The sequence below is a fragment of the Triturus cristatus genome, chromosome 5_1 (assembly GCF_964204655.1).
Source record: "Triturus cristatus chromosome 5_1, aTriCri1.1, whole genome shotgun sequence".
In the NCBI taxonomy this organism is placed as follows: Eukaryota; Metazoa; Chordata; class Amphibia; order Caudata; family Salamandridae; genus Triturus; species Triturus cristatus.
The window spans coordinates 383,601,888-383,621,924 of NC_140587.1; the positions used below are offsets into that span (position 1 = coordinate 383,601,888).

General features: G+C 41.6%; 1 protein-coding gene across 1 annotated transcript in view; it reads left to right on the forward strand.

Annotated features, from left to right (window-relative positions):
• Nucleotides 1-20,037, forward strand: part of ANGPT1 (angiopoietin 1) — a 966,748-nt gene that overhangs the window by 493,046 nt on the left and 453,665 nt on the right. Inside the window, exon 4 of the mRNA XM_085605097.1 lies at nt 5,276-5,508. Coding sequence (XP_085461223.1) covers nt 5,276-5,508 — 233 coding nt within the window. The remainder of the gene's footprint in view (nt 1-5,275; nt 5,509-20,037) is intronic.

Sequence of the window (20,037 nt, forward strand, 5' to 3'; positions counted from 1 at the left end):
CTAGCATACACATATATCATTTACTTTTCTTTATTTTTGTTCGGCAATATACGTTTCCTAATCATATTTGTTGCATACTTGTTCTTTTTTTGCCATTAGATTGCGTTCCCATTAGCCAGATTGCACTGTGCTCCTGTGTGATGCTACAAGCAACCACTTAAGAATGTTCAGCTAGCCTTTTTTGCGTTATGATGCGATGCTCTCTCCAATGAATATGCACACTTTTAATGCAGTTAGTGACCATGGCAGTTTAATTTGCATAGAATGTACATATGATAACAAACAGGAAAGAAATACAATTTAGAGAAGTAATTCACACAATATGAACGAGCATGATATGCTTTTGGTTTCATTATCTTTTTACAATTGCACTACTTGATGACAGATAATTTGTACTTGAGGGGATTACATCACCTGTATACAACTTCCATTCATCCATGTCCTCATCATAAAACTTCTTCTTGTGTGGGCTTTGTAAATGCTGAATTAAAAAAGTATGTTCTGAGACCGCTCAACAGTATCTGCACTCTGACACATATTAACTCACTCACCATGGCATTGCTGAAAGTTCAGCACAATGTGTTCCTCATCTGTAAGGGTCTGGACTAGATTTAATGGTTAGATGTGCACAGTAATTTGAATTGGGGATTCTTTGAACTAAATAGTTCATCTTATTGGGGAATACACTAGGGTTGCTTTCCAGTCTTACATGATCTCACACACTCTGAAACCTGCAGAAGTACTATAGTGCCATTGATTTGCACTCACCTCCTCACTGGCGTGTAAGCTAAGGGAGAGTATTGTTTAATGTCATTGCTAGTCGCTAGAATCAAATCTTAGAAAGCATAGTCCCTTAGTATAGACACAGAAAAAATCTGTTTTCAGGCACAGAAAAAGAGTGTGCATGATGAGAGCAAATGCATGAAAGCACGCTACAAACAGACTCCTCATTCAGAAAGTGAAGAAAGTTTGAGAACATTTATGCGAATACTTTTTGCTAAATAGAGAAATTGGTGACCAGTTGGGAGCTGGCAAAACAATTTACAAAACTAAACCTATTTTGGAAAATGGCACATTCTGATATTTAATAGTTTATTGAAAAAAATTGATTAATGATGCAAAGTGTATGTGCAGTTTTTTTTAAGCTTCTCTGTTGAAGAAAAACAAAACGAAAATAAAAGTGACAAAAATAACGTATTCTTGAAAACCAGCTTCCTAACTAACGAAAACAGAAGAAATACTTCAGGTTTATGCATCCAAAAGCCACAGAATCATTAAAGAAATATTAAAGTACATCCTTGCTTAATGTAATTGCCCTGAATATTTTTTTTAACACAAGCGTAATTTTGTAAAAATCAAATGATTTGATTTTGCATATTACACATCATTTTCGTTTTTTTTCCCCCTGAACCTGTTTGTGCAATGTTTGTTCACGAGAAACTGGTTTGAGCAGAAAATGTCTTGTGGGTCATATGAAGCTGAATATGTGTTTCTGCTGCATGAGCAGCATTCACTGCTAATCACATAAACAGAAAGTATTGAATAGGACTCTTGCTGGCATTCCCTTGTATTTGGAGCCTCCAAATACCACCGGCATAAGCTCCAATCCACCCAAAACACAGTGGCTTGTCTGCTTCTTGAAATTCCCAACAGGAGCTCATTCCAAGCCTTTGCTTCAAATATTACATCGGTTCACTATTCAAACAATGAGTGCATATTGAAATCTGCTGTATCATTCACAATGTCTTGCATAATTATTCCCTTGACTTCAACATCAATTTTCTTCAAAGGAGCATTGCCAGAAGAACCCTGATCTTTTTTCTTGGGCTACCTTAATCTTTGGAGAATCAAGAAATTAAGAGTGGGGGTCAATTTTTTACATATTCGGCTGCAAGACTATATAAATGCACTTCCTGCCATTCTAAAATCTGAGGTTTCTAATCTTAGGACTTTCATTTGGCTCCTCTGCATAGATATTGGATTAGGGAACCACTGGTGACAGTATGTGTAATAAATGACATTCAGCATAATTTAACATGAGGACTGATGAATGCAGAAGGTAATTGATGACTAGACTCCTCTCTCTTTAAAAGAGTACAACAATTCAATGAAGCAGTTGTTGCACAATTTACCTTTGTCTGTTCAAGAATAGTGGCAATGTATGCAACAGAGAAAATCATTGTGAGATATTGGCATGTATTCCTGATGAAATAGGTTAATTTTGCAATTGGTTTTATAATGCAATTGATGATCTGTATGATGTGTTCTTTATTGTTCTTAATTCTTTATTTTATTTTGCCTCTTCTTTTCTCTCAATTCAGCCGTGAAAATAGAAACATGACGGCTTTTGCCTGTGACTGGCTAAATTTCATGTTAACATTATTTGAAATGAATTTTATTTAATAACAACTGTGAAAATGTATTTACACTGTGTATAAAGTTGTGGACCTAATATATGTGATAATAGTGTGAAATTGTACAATAAATTAAAATGACATCTCCATACATGTTTGGAAATAGTGTGCATTGGTATGTTGTTTCTCATGCCTTAACCTTGTAATGTGTGTTGGAATGTGTCTATCAAATATTTATTGTGAGGAAAACCTACTTCCCAAGAGCCGTCCTTGCATTGACCTGGCTATTTGCTCACTGCACCGTATAGGGGCTACTATGATCAAATTTGCCACCATTACCACGGCTGCCATTGCCACCACCACCACCATTGCTACCATAATGGCAATGCTGCCACTACCAATATCACCACCATCATCACCAATTCAACTATCACTTCGCTACTACCATCATTACTAAGGCATCACCTCTATCACCACCACCCCCATTACTACCACCAACCCCATGGCCAATGTTGTACAACTGTTACGTCACCACTTCAGCCATTATCACCATTACATTACCACCACTGTTATATTACCACCAGCATTACTACCAATACCACAATTGCCTTTTCTAACAATTCCATAATCATTACCTCCACATTACCATTCCCACTACCACTTTTGTCACCAAGACCATTACCACCACTACCGCCACCATTTTTACCATCATCATTACAACCTCTGTCCTTACCAGCATCACTAAAATCAAAAATGATCACCTCTATTTTTTACTTTTATTACCATTACTACCACTGCCATTATTACAACCATTACTAAAAGCACCTTTACCAACACCATGACACCCACCACCATTACCATTACATCCACTGCCCTCATCACTAACAATACCATTGCCACTGCCATCATTATTACCACCAGAGTCGCTATCACTGTTATTTCCATTGTTGCTACCACGATTTCCACCACCATTACAACACCAACACCTTTAGCGCTAACAGTATATAATCAGCACTATTACAAACACCACCTTTGTTAGCACCAGTGTTACCACAGTTACCTATACCAGCAAAGCCCTTGCCATAATCATAGCAACCACATAATTGCTATTGCCATTACTACGAACACAACCCACACTACCACCACTATCATTACGTCACCACAGTCATTACCATTAACACCATTTACAGCATTACCACTACAATTATTGCCACCAACACATTTACAAACATCAGTGCCATCATTACTACGATCACCATCATTACCACCACTACCATAATTACCATGGCCACCGAATATTACAACCAGTACCATCGCTATCACCACCACCACCATCACCACCACCATTACCATCACTGTTACAACCATCACCGTTACTACCACTGCTACCATTATTACTATCACAATTAGCATCAATACCATTACCACTACTGTCACCACTACCACTATTACCTCCATTACCACTACTGCCATTACCAGCCCTGTAGTGCCACCACTGTTCCCACTATCACCATTACTGCCACCAGTATTACTATTAACACCATGAATATTACAAATAACACGACTAGGCCACCATTGCAACCACCATTAAACTGTTACTACTTCATCATTATTATTACCGCCACTGTTACCACCACCAGTTAATATCATCACCACTATCATCCCTATTACCAGCACCAACACAAGCACCACTAAAATTCCCACCACCACAACGATTAGTTATGTTATCACCAGTACTCTTAGCACAATCATTACCAGTACCACTCTTACCACTACTACCATTACCCCACCATCGTTACCACTATCATTACCATTGCCACTATCACCAATAACATTACCAGCATTATTAATAGTATCAATGCTATCACCGTTACCACTACCATAATTATTACCACCATTACCACTGCCCCCTTTCTTGTTACCTGCACCACTATTACCACAAGCACATCTGCCGAGATGTGTGGATTTTATGAGATAACGTGCAATTACAGGCATGAATAACTGCTGTGTACATGTGTTTGCTCGCTAAGCCAGAGCAGTTGGCTTTGGCAATTCATGTTTTTTAAATTGCCGCTCGCTGGGAAGCTTGCACTTGAAGCCATTGCATTTCATTTTCATTGTGTTGCTTTCCTCTCACTGTCTCTGTGTGCCAGGCTCAGCCCCCCAATGCGGAAGGTGGCCCCGAGTGCCCCCATCCATCCCACCTGCACACGCTTTCTGGTGCTTGGTTGATCATATTTTGGCAAATCCAAGCCATTCTAAATGGGTGAATTGCATGCACACCCAAATAGAGTGATTATCTTGTTATGAAGTTTCAGATTAACACTAGAAACTCCATTCCAGGGTGTCTTCTATACATGCGTATACATGCACAGGCATACAGGGTGGACATCTTTTTTTACGTTTTTTTAAACTCCATTGTCAGATGGCCATGATGCACTCACATGCATTCACCGTGATCGTTGTAAAGGGAAAAAGCATTGGCAAACCTGATTGGTCTGCACCCAGTTGTAAAAGTAGTACCTATTCACTTTCCCAATGCATTTTCCATTTGTTATGAGATCGAGGGTCTATGAAGAAACAAAGCAAAGGCTTAGGGTTGTCGACCCAAAACCCACTCTCCATGTAGTTGTTTGTGTTGACGACAAACTCTAAATACTCTGTAGCAAAACCTAAATGTGAAGTCCCTAAATCTGACTGAAATGCCACTGCAAAACATGTATAATGTGTGTTAGTTCATCTACTGCTCCTCCTCCATAACCCAGTCTAACATGTCAGAGCATGAGGGTGGAGCACACCACAGGTTTAGGAATAATATAATGTGTACATTCTCTCATCACGATATTTTGCATGACTCCCAATCCCACCATCATCTGGTATATTAAATACATTGCATGAGTTCTCTCTCTATTTTTTTGTAGCTTATTGGAACATAAAATACTAGAAATGGAAGAAAGACACAAGGAGGAACTGGGCGCTTTAAAGGAGGAGAAAGAAAACCTTCAAGAATTAGTCTACCGACAAACCTCAATTATACAAGAGCTGGAGAAGCAATTAAGTAAGGCAACTAATAACAACAGTGTCTTACAGAAGCAACAGCTCGAGTTAATGGACACAGTTCACAGTCTGATCAACCTTTGCTCCAAAGAAGGAGGTAAGGAACTTGTTTGAAAAATCTTGTAGTTAGAAAACTGCCAACTACGACAACAGAATATATTGAAAATAGTGTTTTATCAAAAATACGGTACTTTAATTCTAAAACCATAACTTCTGCAAAATGTTTAAAATAGAGTTACTTTCGGTTCGATATTAGGCTGCAAAGAAATAACAAATATTCATGTTTTGTTTCAATCACATGGACATATAAACGCTCGACATAAAGAACCGGTTTATTTAACCCATAATAACACAGTCTAAGAGGGAGACTGGCATGGCCACAAGAAAAACACACTTGATAATGGATACATTTTTTACCTAGCTATTATTGCTTTGCTGTTTTAAAGCTGTTTTCGCTGTGATTTTAAACTGTTAATAAAGATGTATGTCACTGGCGTATGGTAATGTTACCTGCACTGATCATAAAACTCAAATATTACTGCTAGTATCCGTATGTGAGAATACTGCCAGATATATTTATGCAACATGCTTTCAGTGACATGCTTCATTGTGGCTTTTCCTTACCGATAATGCGCCTTGTGATAAAAGTTAATCCAAGTTAGGTCAGACCGGGCTGGCAGTAATTAATCGATGAATTGTAACCTTCTGTAACTTCACGAAATTTTACAAAAGTAGGACAAAATGTAATTCGAAACATATATTTACAACACGGTTCTGTAAATGTTCTAAAATTGAGCTTATTTGCACTAAAACTTCCTCTCGCATGTTTTTAAGGCCCCCGTCGATCTTGTATACCTAGACTGAAATGTGCTCTTAATGGATCGTTCTTTCTCTCGGAACTCGCAAAGAATTCTAGGAGTACCGTGCTTGAAAAAAACAGATGTACTCCTGCCTTTAACATGAGTATTTTTCTAAATATATTCGGGAGGGAAAGCTACCTGAAAAGTTGATTACCCACGAACTTGGACGTTTGTGAGTGTGCTCCAACCTGGAAGCCCCACAACCCTCCCCTTCAAAGAATTTGACTCACACATCTAAAACAATAGCATCCTGGTGTAATGTTTGGTTCGAATATATTCATTTGACTGGGAAATTCCCGTTCTGTTGAATTTGCACTACTAAATGTGAATATTTGCGTATGTTATTTACACTTGTGTACATTGGACGTTGTGTGTAATTGCTCAAATTTTAAAAAATTGGTTATTTCCCCGCTATACTGTTTTTCATGCCCTATGCATGTTTGCTACAATTCTCCTAAGGTCACAAGGACTACCATACTCTGGTCGACTCCAACATCCTGCCTTCACCATTCCCCTTCAATGGTGTTTGCTGTTCACCGATGCTCAACAGCGATGCTAAGTTATAGAAAGGGAAAAGGTCCCTCAAAATTGCAAGACTTTTGTGCCGGTGCTTTCCGGTGCTCAGCACCGGCACTTAATTGCCAGCACCGGGGCTTATGACTGTCTGCCACATGGTAGTGGTGTCTGCCAATTTAGGTTCGAGCACAACAACGTCTCTTATTATTTCAATTTCCAATTATTAGTATTTGCCTCCAAAGCCATTATTATAGCTTTGGAGGCCTGCAACAGTATGAGCTGCCATACTCTTAAGAGTGCGATGATTAGTAGTGTGTTGGTGCTGTCAATGGCAGTGCTGCCAGGGGCAACGGATGGTGCAAGCTCTAGTGTCCTCTTGTCTAGGGCCCCGGCACTACGTTTTTTAAGAATTAAGCACTGAATAGCAATATCCAAGCTCAGGACCCATACGTTTTGAACCCCAAGAAAAAGCGGTGAAGAAACATGTGGAGTCCCGACAAGCTGAAGGGTTCTCCTAATAAAACTTTCTCACATCCATCAAGCCGCATAATTGACCTCTGACCAATGAAATCCTTAATTACTCACTGCCTCGTGATTACAATTTAAGACAAGGGGAGAAGGATGTTGGTATCATTATGACTGAACATTGTGGTTATCTGGTTAGCTACAAATATTTGGATTTATAATTGTTAAGGCTTTTATTGTAGGACCGGCGTCTACAACCCGCCAAAAACTAAAATACAGTAACGATATCAAGATCTGAATAATGGTTATGTTTAAAGAAAAGTACAGAAGTGCACTTCAGGAGAGATTATATTTGCATTTTTCATCAACCCAGAAAGCCAGGGTGATTTTTACTGCATGTTGGTTTGATAAACCCACACTTAATAGCGAGCAGCGAACACATTTAAAATAAAGATAATGTGACAGTGCCCCATAGAGAGAAAACAATCACTGCTGGAGCTTTCTGTCAGATCTGGGAAGATGTCAGTGAAAACATTTCACACATGTTTGGAATTCACCTCCCTTCCGGTATCTGTAGGATGCAAATCACTTTTCTGGAGGGTGATCCACATAGATGTTTCAAATATTTATATTCCTAAATTTTAAAAACGGTCTGAGAATAAGACTTCCTGGGCATCCTCATACATTCCTTTTCCTCTTCTTAGTTGTATTTGAGTTGTCCACCTACAGAAGTATTCATGAGTACAGGAAGTAGTACTACAGGAGCACTGTTTATGTATTCTTACATGCCATTGTGAACTGGCACCAAAACGTCTACCCCTCATTAGAAAGGGTGGTTCAGTCCATGCTATTTGTACTGATTGAATATGATTTATTTCTTGAATTCCCTTTGCATTCCAAGTTAATATGTTTGGAGCCAATTCACAAACACATGGAAGTGTAAATAAATGATTGCTAAAGGAGCACTAATGTACACGCTCCAAAATGTTTTGGTGCCTAGACACCTAGATGTACAACTCTGGTATTCGGGAATCCATTTTCAAACATCTGAAACGAAAGCAATAGATTGTTTACAACCATTAGCTGGTGAGAACTGTTGACACATATGTAGTAAAAAGCATATTGTGTTACCTACAACAAGGTACGTTCAGCACGTCTAATGTAAAATAATTCAATGAAAAATACTATTTTTTGTAAATGTATATGCTAACTTCTGCACTCAGTATATTATACAGCTGACTGTGAATGCATTTATCAAAAATAAAACATAAAAAACATTTGCTGAAGTTGATACTACATCTCTGACTTTTGTAAAAAAGCATTGGCATAGCCAATAGGTCTCGCTTTTGGGACCTTTTAAGTGTTTAGCCATGCAACAGTTGCATAACTAAATACTTATAAGGTCCCAAAAGCGAGACCTATTGGCTATGCCAATGCTTGTTTCTGTTTATTACTGCTCTGTAGTAATGGCGGCGCACGGGTGCCACGATTACTACATAGAAGTAATAAACAGGAGAAAAAAAACCTGGCTCACGGAGAACATCAAAGCGAAAGTGAGGCACGTGCGCCTGCGCACCTGCACTGTAGCTCTAGTCTACAGTGGTAACACTTTTTTGAGCCCTCACAAAAAGTCTCGCCAGACCAGCGCATGAGCTGGGTCAGGCGAGACCTAAAAATGGCTGTATGTAAGCTTCTTCAGCTTCTGCCGTTGCCGCTTGATTGCTTAGAAGCACCCGTTAGACTAGATGGCATTAGAGCGAAAGTCAGTTTATGTCACAGATGGGGATGAGAGACAAAGCATGAATAGATGGTACATGCAGGTACACAACCCTCAGAAGTAGTAACTGCAGTACTCTGAAGCAGAAGGTATGTGGTAGAATATGATGCGAGCAGGGTTATAGGCAATAAATGTCTTGCTATCCTTTCTTAGCCTAGTAAGGGCTCCTCACCTACACTGCGTACCTTATGCTGCATGAAGTGTCATCACTGACACTGTATTTAATGACATAATCATCTGTGGGAAGTACTCTATGAAAATAGAGACTTCTGAAGTGCTCTCACTCTGTTGGCTGGTCAGAGAAATATTGAGATGGCAGTCAGCTACATCCAAAACATCTATCATCAAGGCCTCTTTTGTGAGCTTCCCTGTGAGCCACCGTGGGTGGTGACTGACATTCCTCTGTGCACATAAGGTTCAAAGGTTCTGAAACAAGATTATTTAGACATTTGTCCATAAAACATTCTGAAAAAAAGCACACTTAACAATTAAAACATTTAAAACAATTTAAACATTTAAAAGGACCCCCCTCCTGGCTACCCTACCCCCCCCCCCAACTCACTACATTTCATAATTAAAGTTTTGTTTAACAGATTGTAAAAACCGAGCAATTGCCACATCAAGATAACGTATTTCTGACAATAATTCCACAACTTTATTCATATGGAGAGCATCATATTTAAAAACCAGAGGTCTTAAAAACTTGATTCGATTTGCAAAATAAAAGATGCAGTCCATAAGAATATGCGTAAGGGTACATTTAACTTTCAAGGGGCAGGGACAGAGACCACTATTATTCTGCACCCTAATCCTGTGTGGGTGGGATGAGTAGATTGGATTGCATCCCACCCTAGCCCTTAATATTTCATTCCTCAATCCTGGATCTGGTAACCGTGATAGATTGGAGAAAACACTATCCTGGCCCAATGTAGCAATCGAGAGGCTAATGGATGATCTCTTCTTTAGATACAGCAGGTCGATCGATTCAGACCCCGTAGAAATAGATTCTCTATGTGCTCATTTGCCTGGAAAGGGGAGCTAAGATGTAACTGTACCACTATTTAAATGGAGGTTCCTGAGTAGGCCTGGGCGAAGCACTACGCTACGCTCGCGTAGTTTGCGAAGTTCGCGCTACTTCGCACTACGCGAACTGCACGTAGCACAGTGCGAACACGCGTAGCATAGTGTTGCGTAGTGCTGCGGTCATTTTTTGCTTGCTCGCAGTCCTCAACGTCAAGTTGGCGACCGCGAGCAAGCAAAATGACATCCCGGCGAGACTTTTTCCTTGTTCGCGATCGCGAGCATGGAAAATAAACCTCCCGGCGAGATTCCCATCGCGAGGAGGTCAGGTTTCTCATTGCGAGGGGTCGCGTATGCTCGCGACCGCTCGCGATGAGAAACTACCAGTTCGCGTTGAGAAAGCTGCCGCTCGAGTAAAAATCTACTCGAGCAGCAGAAAACTACAGCTCGCACTGTGCAAGATGCCATTTTCAATGATTGCACAGTGCCGGTTGCTTGTCCGCACTGTGCAATCATTGAAAACAACATCTTGCACTGTGCGAACATGTTACTACGCAGTTCGCGAAGTGCTACGCGTAGCTCGCGTAGTGCGAACTTCACTTTGCGTAGCTTCGCGAAGTGCTACTTCGCGAACTACGCCCACCCTTATGAGTGCAATTATTCTGGTTTCTTACGGCCTTTGCCCACATCCTCTCACTGCTTTGGATCTCTTCCCAACACAATTTGGAGACGTTGACCACCTCATCATCCTCCAACAAAGTGTTAAAATATCTTAGTGCCTGAGTAGAGGCCGCCATGTTCCAAGAGACCAGATTGCACTCTCTCCTTATGGCCTGGACCATGGTACCTTGGGGAAGTGATAAAAGTCTTTTAAGCACCACCCCTTCCAATCTATCCCATTCATTGGTTGGGTCAAGGGAAAAAAACCTCGCCCCCATACAGGCCTAGCGGAGGTATCTTTCCTTCATAAGCCTTTAGTAATGGGATATGAGATAGCTCCCCAAACCTACCATTGAATCTTGACAAACAACTGGCATGCAATAGGGCCTTCTGCTTAGTGGCATCCCAATGCGCACCCCAATTTAGATTTCTCCTAAAATTTAAACCCAGATATTTATATTGATCAGCTTGCTCCACCACCTGTGTACCTAACTGCCAAGAAAAACTGTACTTTTTTCCCAAAGATCATGATCTTGGTCTTTTCCAGATTGATACGGAGCTGGTTCTGCTTGCTATAAGTTGCCAGGGCATTGAGTTTCCTCTGCAAACCAATTGGGGTATAATCCAATAATACCAAGTCGTCTGCATAAAGCAGGCAAGCAATATGCTGGTTCCCAATTTTTGGTGAAAAGGACTCTGATTGGGAAATAAAGATTGGAAGGTCGGCCAGAAAGAAGCTAAAAAGCAAGGGTGCTAAAACGCACCCTTGGCCCAGGCCATTGTCAATAGAAATTCTTTGTGATAACCGACCCGACTTATCTAACTCCACCTGAGCCCAATTGCCAGAGTGCAAAGATTGGAGTGCCCCAAGAAGATTTGGTGGTTGGTTCCAGGAGGCAAGTTTTCCCCACAGAGTATCCCTATCCACAGAATCAAAGGCTGTCCAGAAATCCACAAAGCAACAGCACAGCCTTTGATTTTCCTCCTGAGCCTTTCGAATAATGGCCCACAGAGCAAAACAGTGGTCTATGGTGGAATGACCCTCACAAAAGCCCCCTTATTCTAGTGGAATTCTCTTAGTAACACAATCTTCGAGTTTAGCTAGAATGATCTTATAAAATATCTTCAACAAGATATTCAAGAGGCTTATTCGCCTGTAGTGCATAGGTTCTGTACCACTCCCTTTTTTTAAAATCGGTTTCACTATGGACCCTTTTCAGTAAAAGGATAAAGGCCAGACATAGCAATCCAACTAAACAAGGAGGAATACATCGGAGCCCACCAGACACTATTTGTTTTAATTATGACTGCTGGGATGTTATCGGGGCCAGCAGCTCGGGCATCGGGGCCAGCGGCTCTGGCATCGGGGCCAGCGGCTCTGTGCACATAAGACGTCAAGACACCCCAGCTCATGGAAGGTCAGACACTCTTGTCTACATGTACGTTTACACTCGATATCATTAGTGGGCTGACTGTCCTGCTAATAGGTGGGTTGACTGTCATACCCATGAGAGGGTGACGCTCCTGAATCAAAGTTGGGCTGCTAATACTGGTCACATGCAGATGCTATGCCTCTGCATGGATGGGCTAAAACTTGTGTCATAGGTGAGCTGTTGCTTCCCCTTAAATATGGACTGATGCTTCCTCTGAATGGCAGGTGGAAACTTTTACGTGCTGACTGGAAAGGCTGCAGGTCCTTTTTGTTGAAGTGCAGCTGCTTAATAGCAACATCATGAGATATGCACACCTCTCCTCACTCATCTGCTGCCTTGCCTGGAATGGCAACCATTGATATGAGCAACATTGTAGTACTGTGGTAAGGCTCCCTTAGCTCTAAGTGAACTACCCGCACCTTGTCAGACCACCACTCAAACAGCAATGGTGTCTTTACTGGGAATGCAGATCAGGACAGCCAGGCTATTTTTAAAGCAGCTCTGTTTCCATTCTGCAGAACATTTTGCTTCTCCAGGTGTCTTGGATTGGACAGGTTGAGGCCTAACTAAATAGTTAGAAGTTTACTTGAGAATGTCGTGGACAGGGAGTGAGGTGGCAATGAAGTATGCGCCTGGGGACGTGTAGGGAACACAGGCATATGTCTGAGGATGCTCCAATTGAGAAGAAAGAACACTGCTTTAATTTTATATTACCATAGAGCCCCTCACTAAATTATTCAAGGGTACTGTAATGACTTCAAAGATCAGTTAACTTTAATCACAGATTGTACTTCCATGTTAGTGCTGTAGTAGCTGTCTGTTAGAAATGGGGGTCTCTAGTTGGCAGAGGTAGGTACCTTTTTCCAAACAGGGACCCTTGCTTCTAGTCAGGTAAAGGGGGATACACTTCTAAAACAACCATTGCTCACCCCTTGGTAGCTGGGCATGAGCAGACAGGCTTATTTCAGAGGCAGTGTGTAAAGCATTTGTGAACACATACAGTAATACAGTTAAAACAAATGGACACCACACCACACCAGTTTAGAAAAATAAGTAATCTTTATCTCAACCCAACAAGACCAAATGACAAAAATCCACAATACAGTAATAAAAATATGACTTTCAAATGGTAGAAATAGTTCAGTTCAAAGCAAATTGCAGATGCAACACTTTTCACACAAAGTACCTTGGATGCGTTGCGCACACAAACAAAAAGGGCAGCAGGGAAGGTGATTCGTCGTTCTTTACACTCAGAGAAGGTGATGCATCGGTTCCTTGCTCGTGGGGAGGTGATGTGTCAGTTCCTTACCGGAGAGGAGGTGATGCGTCGGTTTCTTAATGCGTGGGGAGATGATGCGTTGGTTTCTTACTGCGTCCCCCAAATGATGCGATAGACTTGGCACCTCGATGTGATGTGATGATCCGGGACGATGCGTGGGTTCGTACAGCCGCACAGGCGGGCTTGCGTAGGAATAGGTGTGGTGGTCTCAGACTTTGGAGACCGGTGTACTCGATCTGGCATGCGGCGATTTCTTGAGCTGGGGGCAGGCGCTGCAGTGATTTCTTCTGCGATGCATCAGAAACAGGTGCGGATGCGTCATGCTTCTCATTGTTGCGTTGCTTTTCCAGCTCCTAACAGCCAGAAAAACCTCCAGAGGCCCAGAACAGCCACAGGCACCACTTGGCAGGACTGAACTCCCAGCAAGAAAGTTCAGGGGAGCTGGGGTGAAGTATTTGTGTCCCTATGACTTTAGAACAAGAGGCAAGCTCTTCTTCAAGCCCTTAGGGATCTTCCTCGTGCAGGGGATACAGCAAACAGCAAAGTCCTGTTCCCTTTCCTTGGTAGAAAGTAGCCACTGCAAGCCAATCCCAGAGAGCAAACAGCACAGGGGCAGTATTCCTCCTCAGTTTCTCCAGCTCCTCTCCTTGGCAAATGTTCCTCTTGATTTCCCAGAAGAGATCTAAAAGTCTGGGGTCTGGGCCCCTCTTTTTTTTATAGTAAATCTTTTTGCTCTCTCCTGGACCAGGGCTCTGAGTCCAATCCAAACTAGTTCTGGGGGGCACTTTGCAAGTGCACAACAACCTCCATTGTCAGTGTGAGCCCTGCCTTCAGACACAAAACAGAGGGGGCAGAGCCATCATTGTGGAAGGTAGGCACAGCCCTATTCAGGTGCAAATGCTACTCCTCCTACCACTCCAAATGCAGACCAGGCCTATTCAGCCTAGCGCTGACTAATCGAGACTCTCTGGAGCCACTGCCCATCTCCAGCCCCTATCACCGCAAAGCCAGACAGTCAATACACATCCTAGCAGAGGTGCACTGGATGGCTAGGCAAGAAAATACCTACTTTCCAAAAGTGGCATTTTCAAACACAGAATGAAAAAATCAACCTCACTAAAAGATGCATTTTAACATTCTGAGTTCAGGCATACTATAGTTTATTTTCCTATCTGGTTACCAGGGGCAGTTATGCTTATAAGATAGCCTTCCAATAGTGAAAAACGAAATTGGCAGTATTTCACTATGAGGACATGCCACACACATCAGGGCAGGTCCTACCTTTCACGTACACTGCACCATGCCCACAGGGGTACCTTTTGCCTACCTTTAGGGTGACTAACATGTTAAAAAAAGGGAAGGTTAAGGCCTGGCAAGTGGGTGCACTTGCCAAGTCGACATAGCAATTCTAGACTGCACACAGGCTCTGCACTGGCAGGTTTGAACTACATTTACAGGCTGCTTATGTAGGTGGCACAATCAGTGCTGCAGGACCACTAGCAGCATTTGATTTACAGACCCTGGGCACACACAGTGCACTGTACTAGGGACTAGCTAGTAAATCAAATCAGTCAATTATAGAAACACCAATCCATACATACAATTTACAGGGAGAGCATATGCACCTTAGCACTGATCAGCAGTGGTAAAGTGCCCAGAGTCATAAAACCAACAAAAACAGGTCAGAAACAGAAGGCCACAAAGCAAAACATCTTGGGATAAACCCGCTGTAAAAGCCATGTCTAACACTGCTACTGCAGACTCATGCCTTCAAGTGTTCCAGGGATGTGTAAGTCCTGAGTCAGACTTTTCTCATGGAGCAAATAGTGTTAGGAACCAAAAAGCACTCAAAAAGACAGAATAAATAGATGCGGGAGAGAAGTTAAGACCTGGCTCAAGGAATGTGGTTTAGGATGAGCCAAGCTACAGTGCAGCATATTTCCATCACTTGCAATAAAGCTGTCAGCATTCAGCTAGAGTGGTAATAAGTGCACATCACTTTACATATAAGCCAAAAATATATCAATATATCTATAATACAGGTGATCATTAAAATGGTAGAAAGTACACACAACATTACAGAATAAATTGTGAATCGTGAAAGTATCAAAACTTAATAGTAAATGCAGGGCCATTGGCTATGCACCTTATATGTTGTTTGCGATATAATTGTGAATAGTGGCCCAATACTGAAATGAAAAGCACAGTGTTGTGAAAGTGCTCTTACTAAACCACTGATAAAGTTAGGCTATGCTTCCAAAAAATACGAGTATGATGACTGATTCCCAAGTCCTACCATGTATGATGATCTACCTCAATTTCAGGAGTACATTTATAACCTGATCATATTATAATGTGGAGTCCGTCTCTAGATCATTGCATAATAAAGCTGGACTCCAAGGATTTTTTTTGGCTGAGCACCACAAAACCCTTTGCAGTTAGCAGTGCATTTTAAATAACTTTTAAAAGTAATGTACTTGTATTGCCAAGTTCAAGTAGATCATGTTTGAGGTTAAAAATGTTTATATAGCCCACTTTCTCAGTTAACTGCTTCTTGTGCTGGTCTGATGCAGACAACATTGTCCATTATGAAATAATTTTGGACGGATGGGAATTTAACAGAAACATATGAGAGGCTAGCTGATTTTAGCTGAATATGGCCTCTCATGGGATTTCAAGGTGTGGCAGCCCACAAGCCCACAGTTCCAAGTGGCATCAACCCATAGCAGTCAGTCATCTTATAAATGAGAGGTGAGAGCCAGTTTCAATAATATAGCCATGAGTTACTTTCCATTTAATTACCCAAATGAGTCCCTTAATAGCTACTGGAATACATAATAATTGATCCCTATTAATGTATTCCCTCATGTTAAACAAAGCACTAATTTTGTTTACCATCCAAGTGCAGCCAGCTCTTGGCAATCTCTGAACTCGTTCCTATAGAAACAGAGGAGATATCAGAAATGAGTGTATTTCTGTTGTCTTTGATAAAATGTAAGGTGTCATTAGCACATATTAGGTATTCAGGGACCTGAGACTCAAGGAGCTGCGTTAAATATAGAAAACCCAGGCAGGCCCGCTGCTATAGCACCGTTGAGAAGAGAAGCTTGGAACTGGTAAGCTCTCAATTTAACCTGTTATGTTGTTTTAGTTTAAAAGCAACACAAATCTTTGGTGTGAAACTCTTTTAATTCCCTTTATTATAGAGCATCAATAATCATGCAATTAATGATCTACCACATCAAAATCAACCAATGGATCCAAATAAAAAGGATCCCTATTTCACCCTTGTAAGTGGTAAGCAGAAGATTATCTGCCAAGTGCATCAACACAGCGTCTGTGCGTGCACCTGGAGAAATCCAATTGTTGAATGACAGCCATTTGAGAGGTGTCCAAATGGATCACAGCAGATTAGTAATCACGGTCTCCAATAATTTGTACTCACTGTTAGACCACAAATTGCTCTATAAATGCTGGGAAACAAAGAATCCAATGTTGAAATTCTTCCGCAGGGGTGGAATTGTGGGCAGCTTTCGAGATGGAGGAAGCTCTCCACAGATGTGGATTAAACTGCTTGTTTAACAAAGCCGTTTGAAAAAGGGAGCTTGTAGAGTCCTATATAGCATAAGGGACAGTCCAAATATAGGGATGTTCTTAATGAGTTGTGGGAATTAAGTGCTTCAAATAAATATCGAGAACGGAAAAAACTACAGTTCATTGAATTAATATAATATGTATATTATATTCAGCCCACAAGGCAACACTGTTGTGCACTGAGTGTCATCCCTTAGGTTGTAGGCCTGTCTGATAGCTGGCAAAGAGTTGTGAAATCAGTGAAAATGCCAACAAATCTTATCAATTATGCTTTAAACATTGAGAAAAAGCACTGTAATTATTGTGCTTATAAGAGTCAAACATGATGCAAAGCATAGCCCTGTTTCATGATTTCTCAATCTCCAACCTTGTGAAATCAATTGCAGTTGTAAACCAGCATGGAAATATCAATTTCCAGGAGTTTCATGGAGCAAATGTGCTTGGGTTCTCCTGTCTGGGCAAGGTTCATGGATTACCAAAATTTTGGCCTAGGGCCTTTAGGGACTTCCTCTATATTTTTGCTGTTCTGTCCTCCTACATCCTACTTCTGCACCTCTAGAAAAATAATAACCAAATCGCTACCTTATCATTATTTGTAATGGCTTAATTAGTGGTAATGGGTGGAGTAATAGCTTGACTTACATAAACTATTTCAATATAGGGTATTGCTCTGAGTCTTACTTCATCATCGCTCTCCAGTAATCTCAGCCTTTGCAACAGACCCTCAGCTTTTTGCAGACAATGTAATTGTTTTCCCAGAGCTCAGGATCTTTCTCTCTTCAGAATGATCTTCTCACACTTGGCCTGAATGACTTAGAAGGAATTACAGTTTGATGGATGAGTTTGTTCGTCACAAACTTGGGAGATATCCCATCCACCGTATTACAAGTGCCATAGGATATAATTCATTTGTAATACGGAAGACAGATTATGTGCCAGGTTTGTGACAGAGAAACCTCCCTGCCAAATACTAAATCAGGTTCCAAGTTACTTTTGTTTCATTCTATCTAGATTTGTACACTGAAATCGAATTGTTTGCATGTTTTCTGTGAGCATGTTTACTTACCTATATTTTGGCACTTAGAAGGGATTCCTGACAGAGTATTGGCACATATTTTTTGTCTCAGTCTTTTCTTGCATCTGAATTTCTTTCTTTTTGTATGCTGGCTCACTTTCTTCATACATGTATAGATTTTATTCTCTTACGTGACTATGCATCGATGACTTGTTACATCTGACAGTGTTTGACTCCAATTCATTTATCAATTTGAGTTGGAAAATGGTCATCTCTGAAGTGTCACCCAAACCTTTCTCCTGCATCCTCCTCTTTTCCTGACCACTTTCTGTTGGCTTCAGGGCTCTGAGCACTTGACCCTGCTAACCAGTGGTAAAGTGCATGTGCTCGCGCCTCTAAACATGGTAACATTGGCTCTTACCCAACTGGCAGATGTATATTACTTATCAGTCCCTAGTAAAGTGCACTTGCTGTGTCCAGGACCTGTACATTAAACGCTTCTAGTGGATTTGCAGCACTAAATGTGCCACCCGCTTAAGTAGCCCCTTAACCATGTCTCAGGCCTGCCACTGCAAAGCCTGTGTGAGCAGTTTACACAGCAAAGGCGACTAGGCATGTAGAACCTTTTGCCAAGCCTTAAATACCTATTTATTACTATCACATCAGCCCTAAGGTAGGCCCTAGGTAGCCCATAGGGCTTAGTGCTGTATAATTAAAAGGTAGGACATGAACTTTTAGGTTTTATATATCCTGGTAGTAAAAACACCCAAATCCCTTTTTCATGACTTTGAGGCCAACCCCTCTCATAGTTTAACATTGTGGATTCCCTCTTCACTTATAAGTTACAATTTCTAATTGAGAAGGAGTGTGTCAGTCATGGTTCATATCATTGGAATGGTAGTGATACATCCTCTTTAATTGTAAAGTTGAATCTATCACTACCCTTTTAAAAATGACACTTTTAGAAAGACTGTATTTTTCTGCTCTTAGCCCTGTGTGCTTGCAGCCTGTCTCCAATACACATCTGGGGTGGGTGACAGTTGAACTTTGTGCATTCTCTCTAGACAGCCACATGCAAAGGAAGCTTAGGTGTGACTTAGTGGCCATCCAAATCCTTATGGGCCATCCTGGGCAGAATGGGAGGTAGGAACTGACATTTACACCTGAATAGGCTAATTTCTATCCCCACACAAAGGGCTGCGTATCCCCTTGTATTGAGCCTGGAGCTAGAACTGGGAGAGAGGCCCTCTATGCACTTCAAAGCCCATCTTTGAAGTCACCTCCACTTCAAAGGCGCAACTGGGGATAAGTACTGGGTCTCTGACCCTACCAAATCAGAAACTACTGGATCTGTGAAGACACTCTGCCAGGAGGAAGGACTGCTGCTGCTCTGGAACAACTGTGTGTTATGATGTGCTGCCCTGCTGCCTGCTACCCTGGTCTCTGTGAGGAATAACTGGACTAACTTGCTTGAACCCAGAGTGATCTCCGAGGGAATGTTGGCTTGCCTCCTATTTTAAGACTCAAAGATATCAAAGTCTTTTCCCCTGCTCCTGTGCCTGGTCCATTGGAAGTGGATCTAGGTGCTTGCTCCAGTGGAACCGATGCATCCTCTGCTGCATGATCAGAATTGATGCATCAACGCTGTTTCAGAAACAGAACTGGAGCATTGCATTTGGAACCAGCACATCACCATTGGAACACTGCATCAGAATTACCACATTGCCACTGATGCAGAGCGAAGAAAGACGCATCCCCTCGATTGCGTGTAGAAACCTGGTGCATTAGCTCCAGAATCAACACATCTTGGACCCAGCGCTTCATCTTCAGAACTGTTGCATCACCTTGACTACGGGATCAACGCCGGTGTATCACTCGGCTGCGCCCCACATCTCACTGTTGTGACCAAAATAAAGTTACTTTTGTTCAGTTGCCTTTCATGGCTCCTGCATCCAGCCTAAACTCCATAGCAATCAGCCTGAACTCTTAACTTTGCAACAATCCAGC